This window comes from Bactrocera oleae, chromosome 3 (assembly GCF_042242935.1).
Source record: "Bactrocera oleae isolate idBacOlea1 chromosome 3, idBacOlea1, whole genome shotgun sequence".
Classification (NCBI taxonomy): domain Eukaryota; kingdom Metazoa; phylum Arthropoda; class Insecta; order Diptera; family Tephritidae; genus Bactrocera; species Bactrocera oleae.
The window spans coordinates 86135940-86156174 of NC_091537.1; the positions used below are offsets into that span (position 1 = coordinate 86135940).

Below are 20235 nucleotides of genomic sequence, written 5' to 3' on the forward strand. Positions count from 1 at the left end.
AAAGTTAGTTTAACATTTTTAGCCACATATATATTATATATGTAAACAACTAAAGACTTACACTTCGTAGACCTTCAGCCGATTGCTGTTGCTCCCGTGCAGTATGTGTTGTGGTGCCATTGCGGCCGCTGCCACATAATGATCGTCATCTGTTTGCACGCCCATATCGACCTTTTCCGATTTCAGCACCTCGCATTCGTGCCAAAGTTCGTGTGTGCGCGCCTCAAACGCCTCGGAGAGGTCCATGTGCAGCAGCTCGTGCACATGCAGTTCGCAGAGCGCAAAGTTACGCAACTTTAAGGCACAAGCGGCTTGGCGTAGTTTGATCAACGCGTTATACTCTTCGGGATAGCCGAGCTCCAGCGCGCACAAGCAATCGTCGTAGGCTTCCTGTAACGGCAGTAAAGCGTAGCGCTCATAAAAACAGAGTGTTTCATAATGTTTGTTTCATGCATGTTGAACTTTAAATTAAATAAATGGCTCGAAAAGCGCAATTACATGGCGGCAACAGAGTGCTTGCGTGTGACTCCTGTGTATTTGAGAAATTAATTAATTTCCAATGAAAAATAAAGCACGAAATAGTACAAAGCAAACCAAATGAAGGATGAGAATGTAAAAACACACGAGTCACGAAAGCGCTTTGGCGCACGAAGCGCTCTAGGAAAGTGTGCTTAATGGCGGAGTTAGTTAGGCGCGTTGCCTGTGTTGTGGCATTTTTTCGCTATTTTGCAGTTAGGCGTGTGCTCAAGGCCAACGCGCCACCATAACTCCCGACAATTGTAATGCGCGAAATTTTGTGTGAAGAAAAATGCAAAGCGTAAACGATTTTTATCGAACTGTTTATCAAATTTATTACATTTGATGAGCTCGTTAGCTGAGGGGATGTTAGAAAAGATCACTTCCTTAAGCTTCGACAGCACACTTTTTGAAAAAAAAAACTTTCGGGCTCCCAAAATTTTAGAACTTTTTCCATAATCGTTTAATGTGTAGAAATATAAACTCAACATTTTTGTTAAGAGTTCGACTATTTTAAAATACATTCTCGGGATCCCGAAAACTTAAGAGGCTTTGTTTGATCCTTGCAATTAGTAAATTGTAAATTTCATTGATTTGATATAAATTAATGGTTTTATTGGTGTCTATTAAATATCATAAATTCTTGTTTGTGCCCTTTCGCCCAAAGTCTTTATCAGATCTAAAAATTTAAACTTTTATTGGCTAAAATATATCTAAGATTTTATAAATAGACATACGTTACTACAAATGATTTGAAAGGAGTACATTAAAGTTTTTAGATCTCTTTAATAATCCCGACATTTCGGTGCCCAGAAAATCAGAATTTCGGGATCCCGAAAATGTTCCTAGTTGTTTTTTTGAGTCCTTTGTCACTTCTCAAAAGTGGCAAGATCTAATATTCACTAATTATACATTTAATTGATTTATTAGTATCCTCGAATGCACAAAATATTCGGGATTGTCTTTCAAATTAAAATTTTTGTTTTATTATTTTACAAAAGTGGTCGAAACTCGTTCAATTACTATTGTAGAAACCCAAGTCGAAATCATAATTTGGATCCCGAAAATTTCGGGATTTATTGTTTTATTTGTTTAATTTTATTTATATTATTAAAAAATATATATTGTTAACATACTTGTATATAAATATATTATTAACATCCATTATTAAATTTCTAAGAATTCTTAGAAATTGGATTCTTTCGATCTCGGGATCCCGAAATATTTCGGGTAAATTATTAAAAATAAAAAAAAATATTTTTATTTTCGGAACTAGAAATTGTGAAATTAACTTAGAAATTGAACCCTTTCAATTTCTGGATTACGAAATACTTCGGGTTTTAATTTTTTCCTCTTCTTGAAGATTAAAATCTTAGGACGACAAGGTACCGAAATAATTTGGGATTCAATTTTAAATATCAAAGAAAATAAAATCAACTTCGTGGTCCATAATTGAATTTTAAAAATTCTCTAAATATCGGATTATTTCTACCACGGGTTCCCAAAATATTTCGCATACTTATTTAGTATTTATATTTTTACTTAAGAAAGTGTCGAACTTTAAGTTCACTAATTATTTTTATTAAACGTAATTTGGAATATTATATATTTCTTCGGAGTCCATTTTGAATTCTAAAGAAGCTATAAAATCCGATTTTCTTTGGACCTCGGGATCTAGAAATATTTCGGAATTTAATTGACAATATTTAAAAAAATCATTAATTTCATTTATTGAATTGCAAAGAATCCACAGAAATCGGGTACTTTTAATTTCGGAATCCCAAAATAATTCGGTATTTAGTTTAGAATTTTTTTTACTTTGATTTCCATCATATTTGATTTTCGGGATCCCGAAATATTTCGGGACCTAATTTTCTGTTTTGTTTCTTATGCATGACAAATTCTCATTGGGACTTCCGAGCTATTCATGTGTAACGGATGACCTTCTATGTTTGCCTAAAATGCATATTTTATTTTTACAACAACTCATACACAACCATGTATGATATTATTTGCCAACATTGATTTAAATTGCATACATTTGTATATACATACAATTTGTAGCAAGTATACCTCGTATACCATGTACATACATACCTCATACATGCCGTAATCATGCAACACAGTCGAACGATTCGCATGCGCCATTGCCGCTGTCGTATTGTCTGCATCCTCTTCGACGGGCGCTAAAAATATAGCCTCTGTATATAGATCGCATGCCTTGAGTGGATGATGTTCCTTGCGATAGCAATTATTGCCCGCCTCACGGACACGTTGTGACTCCTCGTCCGATCTGAACGATTCCGTTTGGACGTACAACTGTTGAAACCACTCGAGTACTTGGACTCTGTAAGCGAAGAAATTCGAAAAAATAAAATTTACAACAATAAAAAGCTACAACAACAGCATAACAGTGAAAGCAATGTAAGTGTGCTAAATATTATTTAATCGACGCAAGGAATTACAAAAACAGTAAAATGTGAAAAAGTTTTAGCCAAGCTGGCAACCTTTGCCTTTACGCTACACACTCATGCTGGGAATTTACATAATTATTAGTTTGGGAATACCACAGGCATATATACAAGTATGTACACTCGTCGGGGCATAGCAGTTCAGCAATAATGGCGACATTGGCGCACTGGGTTAAACACGTCGCATGGTTGCAAAAGTGCGCGACAATGCGTCTATTTTTAAATGACTTTTCACCACCTATTTGCTTTTGTTGTTGTTGCCGCTGCTGTTGCTGTTACTGCCTGCCAACACTTGATGTGTTATGCTTTTGGCTTATGAGCAATCGAAATAAAACTCTTGGCTGATGAAGTACCGTTATAAATATATATATGTATATATATATATACTGCGTATGTATGTATGTATGTATGTATTCGTGAGTAATGTGTTGGCTTTTTCTTGCGTTGTAACGGTGTATGAGTTAATATGTAATAGTAAGTACGAGGGCTACTTAATAACTTTAGATCTTTTGGAATTCCTAGTAAAATTCTGTTAAATGCTACCCTGTAGCTCTTTGAGAGAGATTAGACCACTAGTTGGAAGCTCTATCAAACAAAACAACAAAAAGCAGCGAAAGTAGGCCTCAGCATTAACATCGGCAAAGCCAAAGAAATACGAATCAACACCACCTATGTGCAGAACTTCCAAGACGACGGTATAAAACTCGAAAATGTGAAGTGCTTTCATTACTTGGGCAGTATTATATCTGCAAACAGATTATTAAAGAAGATCATGCAAAACCAAACTTCCCTCTGCACAGAAATTAAAAAAAAAAATGGCTCGGCCATGTTCTGAGACGAGATCCAGACACAATCACCCGGAACGCAATCGATTGCAATCCACCAAGTAGCCGACGGAAATAGAGATACGCTCTAAAGCAATTTGGCCGTAGAAATTTCTAAGGTCTAAATAAGTGCTACTTAAATCAAGAGGCTATCACTACATCGAAATATATGGAAGAGTCTCATTGCGGCCCTTTGCTTCCTCGCGGAGCCATACGATGCAATCTATATATATATCTATATATAGTAGTGGAAATTTTGACTCAAACACATATTATATTTGGTACAAAGTCCTGAGAAGTCTATGTGGCTTCTTTCAATAATCAATTTCGGTTGCTAGAAAGTGGTTTCTAGAATTCCGTCAGATTTGTTCAAAATAAAGTCGTCAATGGAGTATCTTATAATTTCTGCAGATTTTCCTGAGTTATACATTTATCACAGACATAGCATCGCTTTTTGAAACATAAAAGAACTACAGGATCTGCTAGGGAATGGGCTTATATTGAAGTAGTAGATCTCGAACCCAATTTCATTAGATCGACTCTTTACCAAATTAATTCAGTGTTTACGGGATTTCAGTACCGACCCCAGTAAAATAATGGAAAGACAATGGGTTAGGATCGAAGCTCTGAATGTCCGATCCATTCTGTAAACAAGACCTACTCTTTTAGCAAGTCAGTTAAGTGATTACGGAAAGTGAATCCAAATCACAAAATAATTATGGTAACAGCTGTTTTGATAGACAAAGCTAAATAAAAATCTAGATAATTGTCATAAAAGTTCTGCCCTTCAAAATCCATATATCGCTCAGAGAGACATAAAGTCTTGAAACCCCGTTCTTTCAGTTAATATGTAGGTGTACACTTTAAAAAGCAGAGGTACTTGATACTGTCAAACTCTAACGTATACAGTAAGATATAAAAAACCAGATCGTGGGTAAGTTACATATGTGGACCAAAGTAGAACTTGTTACTGAAATCTAAAAGCTTGCTTAAATAATCCTTAGCAGCATTGAAATCAATACTTGGTTCACACTGGATATTATGCTAAGAAAGCTAAAAATGTTAGCTTAAGAAAAAAAATGACCTAACAAATATCAAACTTCTCCAGCTACCCTAGTAGGCTGGTATATGCCTTCACACATTCGAGTATATGTCTGTCTGTGCGTATCCCTCTTGCGTGTTAACACACACCGTAGTCCGTCCGCACAATGTCATTCATATGCCTATGCGTTTTTTCGCATTTTCTTACTGCAGTAAAATTCAGCTCCTTCAGCTCTCGCCACTCTTCCGGTTTGATTCCGTTACTTTGTGTTTTATAAATTACGGTTTTAATGCGTAAATATGCTTTGGCCAGATAGCGTACTAATTGATGTAGTATGCCTGTAATCTGCATGCGACTTGTATATACTTTATATTTGAAGCAATTGTTACAAATGCATAGCTAAAAATTTGTCCACCCAACACAGAGTTTTAACTACTTTTATCTATTCGTAGTTACCTTGTGGAAAAGGAATTTTATGAAATAAGTCAACAAAATTCGGATGAAATTCTCATCTTTTGTCTGTAATTATAGTAATAAAGTAGTAGAAATTCGTTTAGAAGCACGCAACCACAAAATCAACGTTGTTACAAGTCTACTAATAATCCCTCTTCTTTTTGAAGAGCTCACTTGGCCCAAAATTTTCATTAACAACACCCTAAAAAAAGATTAAGGTCTAGAATAACTTTGGTTGAGTAAACAAGTTCACATTCGACGTAAAATGAGAACTGTGAAAGAAATTCTATTTAACATATTTTCAATATCAAGTTTAGAAAAGCCATTTTCCTAGTCCGAATTATGTAGTTCGCAAAACTTGTCAGTATTTCTATAACTTATTTGATAGTATTCCTCCTAAAAAGTTTAGACGCTATAAGGTCTGAATAGCGGCTTCGCTATGGACTACTCCATTCAACAATTAAAAAATAAAAGCTTAACAGAAAAGGATCTCGGCGTTAGGAACGTTGCCGACAAGTAATGATAGTGTACTCCAGAAGGCTTCGCATTTAAGTAATTTCCCTTTTATACTGTATGTGAACTTTTTGTATTATATTTTTGGTACACTATTTCCACTCTTATCAGCCACTAAAGCATTCTGCGACTCCTCCATATTTATGTACAACACTCTGCCCATAGTTATTGCTGATTACAAAAATTTCTATTTCAACGCTATGTGCGTCCGCGCCTACATATTTCTAAGCACATTCTCGCTTACAATATTTATATTAGTGACTACAGGAAATTAGTGGGCGTACCCATTAGATTACTCCGCTATTATAATAATAATAATAATAATAACCCAACAATTATCCTCCTCCTTTCAACAGCTAAGATTTATAGTTATAAGATATATAGTTATCCGCAACATAAACTTGAAAATAATTGCGGTCACTGTGGGTGGTGTGATTTAATAAACGTCTTGCTTTTGTCGTTGAAGGCAGTTCGAATTATTAAAGCAAGAAAAATAAAAAACGGATACAAAAACTTTGTTGGAAGCGAAGAAATGTGCAATGCGAAGTTAAGACGAGAAGAGAGGAAGAATAGTGTCTAGCATACTATGTTTTCGATTTGTTAGTATGTCATTTTTTCACATTTCGCTTTTATATTAAGTTTATTTTTGATAACAGTGTGGCTCTTATTAAACCCTAAACAGGGCATATTAAGTTTGCCACGCAGTTGGTAATGCACTGAAGGAAACGTCGCAGACTCTATATACATATAAATGATCAGCTTAATGAGCTTAGTTGATTTGGCCATGTCCGTTCTCCTTCTATCGAACTAGTGCGCCGGTTATTGAGATATCGATCTGAAACCTTTTTACACGTTCTTTCTCCCCAAGAAGCTGCTCATTTGATTTAGATTATCGCTAACAGTCTCCGCACAAATTGTTGAGATCGGTTCACTACCTGCATATCATATAGCTGTCATTAAAACTGAGCTATCAAAATCAAGATATAGGTCTTCATAAAAGATATTGTTTCCTTATTACGTAACGTTAATTCGACTTGAAGATTTTTTATGTCAAACAACGTGGTAAGAAAGAACTAACTAATCGCTTTTAGCAAGTCCGAAGTGGTATTATTTAATAGCAATCACATTTTACCCATTTTCATGAACCCTTAACTTAGATTGTTCACTTCAAAACACTTCAAAAGAGAGTCGTGCGCAATTGGAAGCTAAGCGTTCCTCGGAAGCACAACCTTATCGAGATTATGCAAAAAGTCACTTGTCAGTTGTAGGTAAATATGATATTTCGTCATCTATAGCAACTTCGCTAATGCTTCTGCCTCAACTTCCGAATGAGGTAATTGTCTGCGATGTAGGTGATAAAAGCTGTATGAAGTTCAGCTTCACATAGTAAGGGGTAATATTTTAAAGTACTAGTAATCCATTGTAAGTTTTTCGGATCACTGTTAAGTTAGGTAAGTGGCCGATCCTAACAGGGATCTCACTTATACAGCTTATAACACCAGTCTTTTGTGGTACTGGTATGACTGATGAGTCGATGGTATGGCTGCTGAGATGTTTTCATTTCAGTTTTGCAAAAGCTGAATTATGTGTATAAAAAATGATGTCATGGTACAAGTCTGTGCTTAACCCTATGATAACTTAGTTGACAATTACGATACTAATCCAATTTGGTGTCCGATCCGTGTGAAATTCGAAAATTCACACCTAGTAGAAATAATCAATAATTATCTATGAAATGATATTAGATATTAATAAAACGGAAGTGCTACAGGGAGCCGGTGCTTTAGGTATATTAACTGCATCCATCAGGCAGCCTTCTTTAATAAATGAGCCATAAGCAAAATGTGTGAATTCTTTGTGTTGTTTCGCGATCGTCCAACGGATTTTCGTGCAGTTTGATAACTATGAAAGAATTTTGAATCCTTCATAATAAAGCTAAAATCATAATAGAAGATCGATGCTAATTTTAAAACTTACTCGTGATTATTTTCTTTTATGAGATCTAAAGAAGCAGCTAGATCGTAAAATAGTCAACGATCTCAAAATAGGTTCTTATTTGATAGGTCGTCTTACCTCGATCCGCTTCCTAGTATTTGATAATAGAAACCAATCACAGTATTAAAGGGTTAAGAAATCTGTAAAAGTTAGACCTGTAAAGCACCCTGTGCTGAATTTAAACTGGCTTTGAGGCTTTTAATAGCGCATGAAAAAAAATTTATAATTTTAAGGACTTTAAAGAAACAAATATAGTTAAGGCACAACAAATCGCTAAAGCAAACATATGTGTGAACACCCTGTGCTGATTTTAAACTGGTTTTGAGACTTTGTAGAGCGCATGCAGGGGTCACCTCTCTAATAATCGCTAATTTAAGACCTTTTACCCAATAACCCTGTGCTTATTTTAAATAGGATAAAAAAGTGGACAATATTCCTGTCGTTAGTAGTGGAGCATGGTTGCTCGACTCCACTTATTTTTGTAAATTTTATTCTGCGGTAGCCGATAATTAAAATATTTTTAAATTAAAGGCCGAAATTCGGTTTCACTCCAACTCGTAGATGACCGCAAATTACAGTTATAATTAATACAATAACCTGAAATTATAATTTTATAATTTTGATTTTGTTGTTGCACTACAATAAAAACAATTTACCTACATATTTAATTTGTAATAAACCATAATCATAATAAATGACAATACGACCGGCTGTTGGCTAACGAAAAATAGGTTTTGTGTGCACATTATATACCTGGATCAAAACACGCTCTCACCCACACACATACATAGAGTCACACATACAGTTACATACATACAAACATATATGTGAGTGCTTATAAAATAATGGAAATTAAACTTGGCATCAAACCGTGAGCACTCGAAACAAAAGTAAAGGGTGTGCAGAAAAAACAACACCAACAACAAAAACAACAATACATAAACAAAACAAAAAAAAATTATAATAAATAATAGTGCCAACAAGGTAATATTTACATAGGTTGAACTCGCATTTACGAGGTTGTGATTTCATATGCTCACGACCTGCAGCGGCGTGGGTCGCCGGCGGAGGCGGGTGGGTTCATTGCGTTTTGCCACCGCTGCACGTGTGTGTATCGATGTAAATGTGCTTGTAAATATACATATAATGACAGAGAATAAATATTTCGTGCAGCGCCAAGATAAAAAGTACAAAAAATACAACAACAACAGCAATAAGAAAAAATTAAAACAAAAAACTAGTAATAATAAGTAAAAAATCGTGTTCTCCAATTAATCGTGTTGGCAGGCCAACTGTGAAGGCTGAGCGGGTGCTGAGCGCGAGCTGAGTGGATAAAACTATATGTAGTGCTGTGGCAGAAGGTGCCGAGTAGGTGCAGCAAAGGTGCACAAACAACATGCCGAAAATGTCAGGCAAAGTCAGAAAGGACAAAAAGTACCTAAAAATAAGCAGAAGTAAGGGAAGGCAGGAATCAAGCGGAAGTAGACCATATGGAATCTCTTTGCAGCATAAATTTCCAACTGGCATGGAATTTGTCACTTAGATTTCCAAATATATTTTTTTTTGTGGAAATTTTTCATACAAAGATCTTGTAAAAAAATCCATTATTTCTGCATTAAGTTGAAGGTTGTATTTAGTTTATGTTAGAATTTTCAATTTAGATCAAACATGCACCATTTTGTTCGATAACTTCTTGCCATTTTGAAGGTAATTTCATAATGCAACCCTCATACGAAATTCTCGTTCATATTGGCAAAAAACTTGAACAGACGATTTTCACAAGCTTATCTTGAGGCGAGTTTTTCTCCAGCAAAATCATTCACCATAGACATGAATAGGTAATATTCACTTGGTGCGAAGTCTGGAGTACAAGGTGGATGCATAAGAACTTTCCAAACAAGCTCCCGAACCTTCTGACGCGACACTATCGACGTATGTGACCTGGCGTTGTCCTGATGGAACAAACTTATTTTATTACTTCCTTTAGACGGTCCAATTTTCGACAGTAAAGGTCAGAATGAAGAGTTTGGAAGTAGAGGAATAGCTGATAATAGATTCCCTGCCAATCCTACCAAACACATGGCAAAACCTTCCTGACTGCGAATCCTGGTTTAGCCATCATTTGCACCGGCTCATCGCTATTCGATCACCACGGCTCTAGTGTCAGCGTTTTCGCTTTTGTCGAAGAAAAACTGTAAAATATGGCAAATCTTCTCTTTACTGGTGTCCATGGTTGAAGCACGCTCAATCAATACTCAATCAAGCAATCACAAAACTGTCTGAAAAGTTATTTTTTAACGTCATAGAGTAACCCGACCGCGCTTATACAGTGCGTGATACAGATTAGCAAAGCCATCTATTAGAAATATAGTGGATTTATTTTTACTAGATCTTTTATATATATTTCGCTGGCTTTTGAACCTCCATCAGATTTTTCCTCGACCTATGGAAAAAATAACTTTTGTAATAAGAGCATTGATTTAATAAACTGTGATTCTATAATTCTCTTCGCACCTCAACAAGGCTACTGAATGTTATCACAAGCGTCTTCTTGTCTTTTTGCTCTCTTACAAGGTTCTCATAATTAAAAATGATAGTTTTATTAGATCTCGACTAAAGGCGACTAATTTTAGAATACATAAGAATTTTCAATAAAAAATATTCGACATACTTGTAGAATATTCACTGGGTTGTACCATTTTTAAGAAGATTTTTTATGACAGAAATATACTCGAAGCTTTGACATTGCCTACTGAGGTTACCAGTTTTTCGACTACTCCCTCTATTTAAATAAAAAATTTTGAAGGTGGGCATTTATACTATAGATCTATGTACGATTAAAATCTATTTTGTTTTAGGAGTTATTTAGGTTGGTTAAGGTTGAAGTTGTTCTAAATTTATATTGTCTTAGAGCCGTGGTTATTAATCTATATAACAATATTTGTTTGCTGGTGATATATGTATTTGTCATTTTACTGGCTATCTCTCTTATGCGTCAGGAAGTAGTTTTTGTTGATGTACTGAGAGCGAATGTAGGTGGAAGCTTACAAGTATATCGTGTATGCTATATGCTAGATTATAGGTAACATATGTCTTAAATTCTTATAATTTATCTATCAGCTAACTTGAGTTTACCTCCCAAAAGTTTAACAAATAAAACAAAAATAAAGTACCGTTATATAGATGATTGTTTTGTATGCGGCGCATTTACGCCAAAGCTACTCCTAAAAAATTGACCAGGCTAAATTTGTACCAAATTCAGTGCGACTTGCTGTAGTGGTTTGTGAGTTATACGCATTTATTCAAAAAAGTGTCACGCCCATTTTTTAAAAAGTTGGAGAATGCAAAAATATTAGCATGGTATCCACTTTTTTTAGTCATTTTGGAATACTCAACGTGATTGTTAACTGAATTATTATGTTTTTATAAAAAAAAAAAATACCGTTATAATAATAATTGTCGAGATCGTTGGCACAAATGTTGAGACTGCATAAACAAAATAGATTCGCACTTTTAGTCGGTGATAGTTCAGCAGAATTTTTCAAAAAACTTATTGAGAAGGTTGTACTGTTATTACCACAACAACATAAGGTATACGGAATTATTGTAACGATATATTCTTGTTATGAGCGTTTTAAGAACTTTCAGCTATATATGATATTTGTCAGAGTCTAGTATATGCTTGTAAAAATATCATATATTATGATTTTTTCATGTTTTTTCGACAATCGTTATTTCTTCAAACCTTCAAAGCCCTTTTAAAGCATTAAATTATTCTGTGGTATAAATAGCCCAACCAAAAATCTCAAGAAAGGATAACACCTTTCACCGGCATATTTAAGTAAAAGAAAATCAAGCAAGTTCGCCCTAGCGGAGTACGAGCGGCAAACTGAAAATCAATTTTAATTAATACGAAAACAATAATAAAAAATTCACGACACGTTATGCATGCCAATTCTGTCATATACTTGAGCCATACGACAGGAGGTCACCGATATGCCTAGCTACAAACACACATTTTTGAAATTTATAAACATTTTTATGTATATATATATATTCACACGCTTAGGCATCAGCCTTTGGGTTTAGATCTACACATATATATGTGTCACTGTGCGTGTTTGTGTGTGATTGCATGTCTCACAAACTATGCCTGCGAGGCTCATACGAATGTGCATATGACAAATAAGACTCTTGCATGTCACAGACTATATGCCCGCATGACGCGCACAGTGCAGCTAGAATGAGATAATTATGGATTTTTCCTCTCATTATAAAAAAAAAAACAAAATTGAGGAAAATGAAAATAAATAAAATGTCATAATTAAGTGACAAGAATTTTGTTGTTAAGTTAGCTCGCGTCATTCTGCGAAGAGCAGCGCGTTTCCAACTTTGCCACGGTTTGCCTTCGCTTTTTTTTTGGCTCAATTTCACAACAACTTGTGCAGGCACACATCGCTTGTTGTTTTTACACATTTTGTTCAGTTTCTTTTAAATTGACATTGCAAAAACTTGATATACTCAGCGCAGCCGCTGCATCTTCTTTCACTGCATTGAGTTGTTGTCGTCATCACGCTCGTAGCTCCCTTGCGCGTTTTCGCTGTATTTTTTTCTCGAGCATTCTAAGAGATGGTGTCTCATCTTTTATTGTCAGTGTGCTGTATAAACTGACAGTCAAGTTGTCGCCGCAAAGTCTAATATCAGTAAGCTATGGCTGCTGTTCTATTGACTAAATTGTAGTAACATCTTGACAAGGCCTTTTTGAGCTTTAAGTAAGATGAATTAAGTTGCATTTATTTTTAGTTTGGTAATATCACTTGGTAGTTATAGATTTTGGCAATGGTTAGGTTATAGTTTTTTGAAGTATCCCATGTGAAAGCTTAGACTACGCAGTGGTCGCCTTTACATAATGTACACTAAACTGTCGAGAGTGCTTGTTACCACTAGTTATAACATGGGTACAAATCCTTCAACAATATAAAAAACGAGTTCAATATACATATATATATATAAATCATAAATAAATTCCAAGGTTTTCTGTCATGTAGATCGCACGTAGTTTGGCACAATTTTTTTTGTTCATGTCCAGTTTGATTTTTTAATGTCAATTAGTGTGTGTTTGGCCATTTAATTTAGTTTCTGTGTAGTGTTTTGGGCAGTCTACTTTATCACTAACACAAATATTTTAGTGTCACATAGCATTCAGTGCATGCCGTGAGGTCATCGAAAACTTATCACACGCGCGTCGTCCATACACCTCTGTTAATGACGACAATGTTAAAAAAATATAAAAAATTAAATGCTTGAAAATTATCGAGTTGCAAGAGCGATAGCAGAGGATCTCATATGTATCGACTTAATACTTTTTATATTCTATGTAAGGTTAATGTTTCGAGTATGAAGCGTGTCAACGCTTGACTCGTACCAAAATATCTGAATCTTATGCAAAACCGACCTCAAGTAGAGGGCGCAAAAGATATTCTTGACAACGTAGCTGAGAATACTGCATTCGTCAAAGTTCGCTGAAGGCACTGAATGCCATCCCAGCTGAGGCTTATAAGAAGTGTATGGGAAATTAGACTAAGCGTTGCTATGTTTATATTGGCTCAAAAGGTGCCTGTTTTGTAGGCGTTAATAAAAATGTGTATAAAGTACGTGAAAATGTATATTCTTTTCGTTAGTCCGGGTCAAATTTGATCTGATGTCGAGGTTCCAATTTGATATTTGGGTTCTAACTATAAAAATATTAGATGACAATGCATGGATAGTCGGCTCACAAGTGGAATAGAAATACCAGCTTTGGAGTTGGCTTGAGAAAACTATATATATATAATATCTATAGATCTAATACATGGATACTCCTTCCACAAATATTATTATTATTTCTTGATGCCTAATGCTCTAATTTAAAAAAAAAACCAAGACCTTCATTTGATCTGATGCAGAGGAGATCGCCTTTATCTATTCCATAAACATATCCTTGTAAGCTAAACTCATTATAAACTGCTTACAACTCGCAATATTAACCCTTCCAAATCCACATCGTAGCTCAGAAAATTATAGTTGGTGATCCAATAATTATAGATGAGTATACCAGATCTGTCTGACTTGAGGCTTACACCGATGACATTAAGAAACTTAAGATCAATAGAACTTACTGATTACCTTTTATATACCAGGGGCGTGTAAAAGGTTATACAGAACCTGTCACTTTTGGAGCCGTCTTTTTTTCGTTGAAGTAGCCTCGGCATAATTCCTAGTTTCAGGCGATTCTGTGTCTAATTATTAATCTCATTATATAGAAAAAATATTTGTTTAAAAATTACTTAATTTCTTTAGCCCAACCGAATATTTTGACATGGCGGGTAACTAAGGTCCGAAATGTCACGAACGAAATACCTTTATGCTATCTCAAAGCATATTTAAAAAAATTACTAGTGAGCTGATGGAATAACATGGATGTTCTGTCAAGAAATTTGAATTTGAAATGAAATCACGTTACGTGAAATCGAGCTGGAAACATCTATACACTTTCTCCTACACTGTTTAGCTTTCGTCAGACTAAAGTTGGAGCATCTCGATCGCAATACCTTCTAGTTCAAGTCAAATTGGTTAGAACTGATAATTGAGGTGGTTTACTTAATAAATTTGTGGCAGACACAAGGCACTTTGTCGACATATGACGGTCTTTTGAATCCATACTTGGGAGTTGTGGGCATTACAATGGACATACATATATCATTTTGGAGCAGTGAGTCTAAAAAAGTGCTGGTGTTGAAATTTTCAAAGCGTTGGGTTCATCACCACTTTTCTTTGTCAATTGATGGTAGTCATGTCTCATAGTTTCTGATGTGTTGACATTTTTTTAGACATGCATATTTTTTCTCTACTAAACAACTCCATACTAAGATTGAGCCTGGCAATAGTTTTCGTTTATAGAGCCGCTATTGATCAGTTATTTCATCGATTGCCAGAAACCGAATAGGCATGTCGAGTAATTTTGAAGAATTTAACATTTTTAGCATTTCCAACATATTTATGCCAAATTTCGAGCAACATACAACACTGTGTTTCAACGCTTGCTGTAGGCATGTCATTTATACCGTAATTTTCCACATACACATACAACATTTGCGAATGTTTGAGGTTATATGTTAGGGCTCACGTCATGTTTTCCCCCAATGCACTTGCTTATAACCAGCTACGTAGAGATGTATGTATATATGTATAAGTGTTGAACTGTATTATGGTATAGCTGTTGTTTAGTGCGGGCCACTGTGCTACAACGGACACATGTGACCTTATTTTCGGCCTGCAATCAGTGGGCGCGTTTAGTGTCATAAGCCAAAACAACGGACGGAAAATGGGCGCCGAACTGTACTGCCGCAACACCAACAACAATAGCAATAGTAAAAGCAATAAAACCAAAAAAAAGTATTGAACATGTAAAAAATGAAAACATCGGCAAGAAAGTGATAAGCAGGCATAGCGGTGAAAAATATTATATATATATGTGTGTGTATATTTGCTTGTGCGGGCATGCATTTAGGCGCATAGACCATCAGCAAAGCAAATTGCAAATTTTGTGCGATGAAAAAATGCGATTTTTTGCTATTTTCACTTGTGTGTGTTTGTATAAATGTATGTGTGTGTGTGCTGTGTTTTTTTGTACTGGCAAACTCCGCCGGTGTGTGTGTGCATACTTCTGAAGTGTTCTCGCAGCTTGAAAATGCTCCATTTACATACATACACATATATTATATATATACATAAGCTTCTGTGTATTTGCGTGACACTGCGGCAACTTGCGCCGCCACTTCGCTGCATGCGTTGTATTTGTAGTTGCGCCTTTATGTCTTGTCTGCAATCTTATACGTGATTTGGCACTCGAAAGTGTCGAAATATTTTTGCCCATGCGTTCAATTTCGCTGCAAAACCTCTTTTCTTGCACTTTCTCTTCACTAACACACACATACACACATACTTATAGACTGGCAGAGTTGTGCGGAGCTTTTTAATCAATGCGCGCACAAAAATACTCACTTGAAATCCTTGTGTAGGTCAGCATTGCTGCTGGCGCTGGCACTGGAGCCATCCTCGCTGCCGCCAATGCCACCATTTGCCGCGCCGCCACCAATCGCGCCCACCTGCTCCTCATCCGCCAGCTCACCGCTGCTGCCAAGCGCGCCAATACCGCCATTGCAGGCGGCGCCAACATAGACGCCACCACCACCTGGTGACGGCGTTTGCTGCTGCTGATGATGATTGTTGGCGCCAGCGGCATTGTTCGATTCATCCGCCGTGGCTGTGCCATCGCTATCTGACGGCGCGCCAACATGCAGTTTGCTGCGATTCTGCGCCTGTTGTTGTTGTTGCGGCTGTTGTTGTGAGCGCTTGGAGTTTTGCTGCTGAAAGCGTCGTTGTTTTTGTCGCTGCTTCTGACTCTGCGTGTAATTGAGTTGATTTTGTTGCACCGGACTATAGCTGGGTGGATAGAGATTCTGTTGGCTCTGACTGTGACCGTGACTGTGATGACTCGCATTTTGTTGCTGCTGACTATTATTAGACGGCTGACCGTACGCTGCGGTGCTGAGCTGACATTGACTCTGACTTTGTGTTGGCGGCGGTGGATAGTGATTTTGCGGCAATGATTTTGGTTTGTATTGCGACGCGGGCGACGATGATGGTGGCGGCGGCAATGGTCCCAATGCATGTATGTACTGTTGTTGTGGCGACGGCACTGACAGCTGCTGATGTTGATGCTGCTGTGGCGCCTGCAGCCGCAAAGGTGTTTGCGTCTGCGTATGCGCCGGCAACTGTGTTTGCACTTGCGCATGTGTTGTCGGTGTGCATGCTGGTGGCGGCGCGCCTGCTTGCTGTGGCTGGTTATGCTCTTGACTACTGCCATTCGAATGCAGCGCGTGCATCGGTTGCGGCATGTCGAGCGCCAGCAATTGGCGCAGCAGATGCAACTCATCCTTGTAGGTGAATTCATCTAGTTTGATGCGCTCCAATTGGAATCGTATTAAATCACTGAGGGCCAACAACGAAGAGGCCATAGCTTCCACTTATTGGTTTTTAACATTAACGCCGCCACCGACAAGGAAAAACAAGCTGACACAACAACAAAACCGTAACGCGGCGCGAATAACACCAAGCGCAGAGTGAGCGCTGCGTGTGTATAAATCGTAAGCGCAAACAGACACACACGTACACGCGCGCGCGCGCATACACATGCACATACACTAAAAAATAAACTTGTATAACAACAACAAGTTGCGCGTTAACAAAAAAGCAAATTACTATAATTACAGTGACTTGTCGATTAACTGTAACAGCAGTAGTAGCATGAATAGTCCACTAGTCAGGGTAAGAGAGGCGTCGTAAAGAGAGTGCACGCGCGCAGCTTAGTGGGTAGCGGGAGTGTGCCGATTATTAACTGCACGGCATAACGCGACAATAATGGCGCGTCGTCCGGCGGCAGTGGCAATCGGGAGGGCAGCGCGCGTTGAGCGTTTGGGCGACGCGTTGGTTAGCGGAAATTCTGGCGCAGTTAGAAGGACGGTCTTTAACTTGTGCGTGTAGTTGTTTTTGGTTTATTATTGTTATTATTTTTTGATTCTTTGTTTATATATTGCAAGCGCCAAGGTGGTGCGCCGCTCGGCGGCCGAAGCGCTTAGGGCTCAGCTCGTAAGTAGTAGTACAAAAATCGAAGGCTCGCTTGCTGCTTACCGCTACAAATGAAAGTGAAAATCGAAGTAGCGTAATAATTTGTATATTTTTATCGTTATTAGTTGCTGCAGCGCAAAACTTTTTCGTGCCACTTTCGCATTGTGGCATACATTATTATTCGGTTATTTTTTTTCTTTTCGCTCGCTTGACTTTCACACTCACGCACTATCGCCACCGTCGCGTTCTACCGTTAATGACATACGCTCGGCTGTATAGTATAGAAATGTGGAAAAAATACCGTTACCCGTACGCTTAACACGTTACCGTTTATTTTTTACAAACTCAGCTAGATGTTTGCACTTTTTTCATGCCACCTCCGCTGCCGCCGTTTTTGCTGCTTTTCTGCTGCTGCTGCTGCGGCTTACGTTTTCAGCTGACTTTGGTGGCACCAGAACGGACTGGTGCTTCGCTATTTAGCCTAATCGTTGCCAACATAAATACATACGCGTTCGCATTAGTCGCATTCGCTTATAATTTTATAAACATTTTATATTTTTCTTTTCGCGTTTAATTGCACGAATTGATTGCTTTTCTACGAAAACGTTGCGCTCATATTGATTTTTAACATTTCGCTAAACGAAGTACTTGACCACTTTGCGTTTTAGCGACGACGTTTTGCACTCGATGCCTGTGTAACTGTGAATGATATTGGCTGGCTGAGTGCCTGTGTGCGCGAGCAAATGAGCGAGTAGGCAAGCAACGAGTTAAAGTGCCGAACATAATGAGGCAAGCACGACGGCACGACAATTACCGACACACAGTGGACGGTGGAAGCCACTGTTTTGATATTTCTTTCTTAGAATCAGGGAGGTATTGCTTTCACAGCTTACTGGATGAATATAACAAGTTTTTGGATTGCTGCAAAGATTTGAGTAAATTTTTTAAACACAAATAAATATATATAAAAGTTTGAGTAGGATGGTTAGTAATCCCGGCAAACCCAAGCTCTCATATAAACTCACTGTTTCTGAAAACTTATTAATGTTCTTAAGAAGTAGAACACTTCATTCTAAAGTGTAGGAAACATAGTTTTTTGTCACATTATTAAACTTGATAAACTGAAAAAGTCATCTTATTAGGCTTCACCTGAAGCAGAGAGAGTATAAAGTGTTAGCAATGTCTTCCTGAACTAATGCAAAACCGTAAATGTTTATTAATTTTATAGATGTTATAACGCGTACAATAGTATATTGTTTTGATCTTAGCAGTGCCCACACTCGGTATAAGACTATCTCGTCAAATTCAATAGAGTCGCTAATGGTCTCTAAAGATTTGATATCAGTACAAGACAACACATCACTTTGTCAGATATTTCGATCTCAATTTCTGAAGTTACTATACATATGTATGTTGAAAATATTTTTTGAACTTTCTCACTAGCGGGAACCTTGCTAAAACAACTCGAGAGATTGTGGTAAGAACGATGCTCTAGGTAAGAATGAATGACTTCATAAATACTAGGCCTCTCTTGAAAGGATTGCAATTTAGAAGTCATAAGAACTTTCAAAGTAGTTAAGAATGTTTACTGCTGACCTAAGCGGCCGTAGTTGAGAGTGTACACGAAGACCGTGGACAGTCGATTCGGCGTCATTCGCAGCAACTCGGACTGGCGTATGAAACGACTTGGCGCAGTTTACGTCGAGATCTTAAATTGAAAGCGTACAAAATACAGTTTGTGCAAGAACTGAAGCCGCTCGACCTTCCCAAGCGACATCGCTTCACTCTATAGGCTCTTAAAAAGTTCCAAGAAGATCCGACATTTTCGAGCCAAATTTTGTTCAACAATGAGGCCCACTTCTGGCTCAATGGGTATGTAAACAAGCTAAATTGCCCAATTTGGGACGAAGAGCAACCTGAAGAGATTCAAGAGCTGCTATTTCATTCAGAAAAAACAACGGTTTAGTATGGTTTGTGGCCCGGTGGAACATCGGTCCATATTTCTTCAAAACTGATGCCAGAGAAAACGTAAACGTCAATGGCGAATGTTATCGCGCCATTATAACTGACTATTTGAAATTGAAGCCAGTGATCTCGGTGACATTTGGTTTCGAATAGATGGCGCCAATTCCCCTACATCGCATCAATCAATGGATTTATTGAGAGAACATTTTAGTGAGCGGATAATTTCACGTTTTGGGTCGGTCAATTGGCCACCAAGATCGTGTGAAATCACATCGTTACCAGTTACCAGTCGAAATGCTCGAACGAGTCATCGAAAATTGGATGGACCATCAGAGACGTAGTCGCGGCCAACATTTGAATTAGATAATCTTTATTCCCCATTAAATTCAAAATTTCTGTGTTTTTTCTATAAAAAACTAGGGAACCTCGAAATGGATCACCCTTTATTAAGGAAATCAAAGGGCGCGCTGGACATGAAAAACAAGGATGTTGAGATAACAAAAAAAAAGAACACCAGAGAAAACGTTAATTTCGGCTGCACCGAAGCATCGATATGATATAATGGTCCGATCTGAACAATATTTTCGGAGATTGTAGCGTTAATCTGTTTCAAATTTCGTACCGATATCTTGTACAATAACAAAGTTTTCCATACAAGAACTTGATTTTGAAAATTTACAATGTTTCGATATCGCAGGTTCCGACCAAAGCGCCAACTTTTTGGGAAGAAGAGGATGTGTGGATTTGAAATTGCAGATCAATTTCTCAAACGCTGAGGGACTACTTC

The 20235-nt window shown here is 37.3% G+C and overlaps 1 protein-coding gene across 2 annotated transcripts in view; it reads right to left on the reverse strand.

The window, feature by feature from the left end:
* The window catches only part of dao (down and out), a 32671-nt gene extending 14500 nt beyond the window's left edge, over nucleotides 1-18171 (reverse strand). For both annotated transcript variants that reach the window (XM_070107121.1, XM_070107122.1), the window contains exons 1-3: nucleotides 15858-18171; nucleotides 2614-2863; nucleotides 62-390 (exon numbers count right to left, since the gene is read on the reverse strand). In XM_070107121.1, coding sequence (XP_069963222.1) covers nucleotides 62-390; nucleotides 2614-2863; nucleotides 15858-16873 — 1595 coding nt within the window. In that variant the 5' untranslated portion in view covers nucleotides 16874-18171. The remainder of the gene's footprint in view (nucleotides 1-61; nucleotides 391-2613; nucleotides 2864-15857) is intronic.
* Between the last annotated feature and the right edge of the window lie 2064 nt (nucleotides 18172-20235).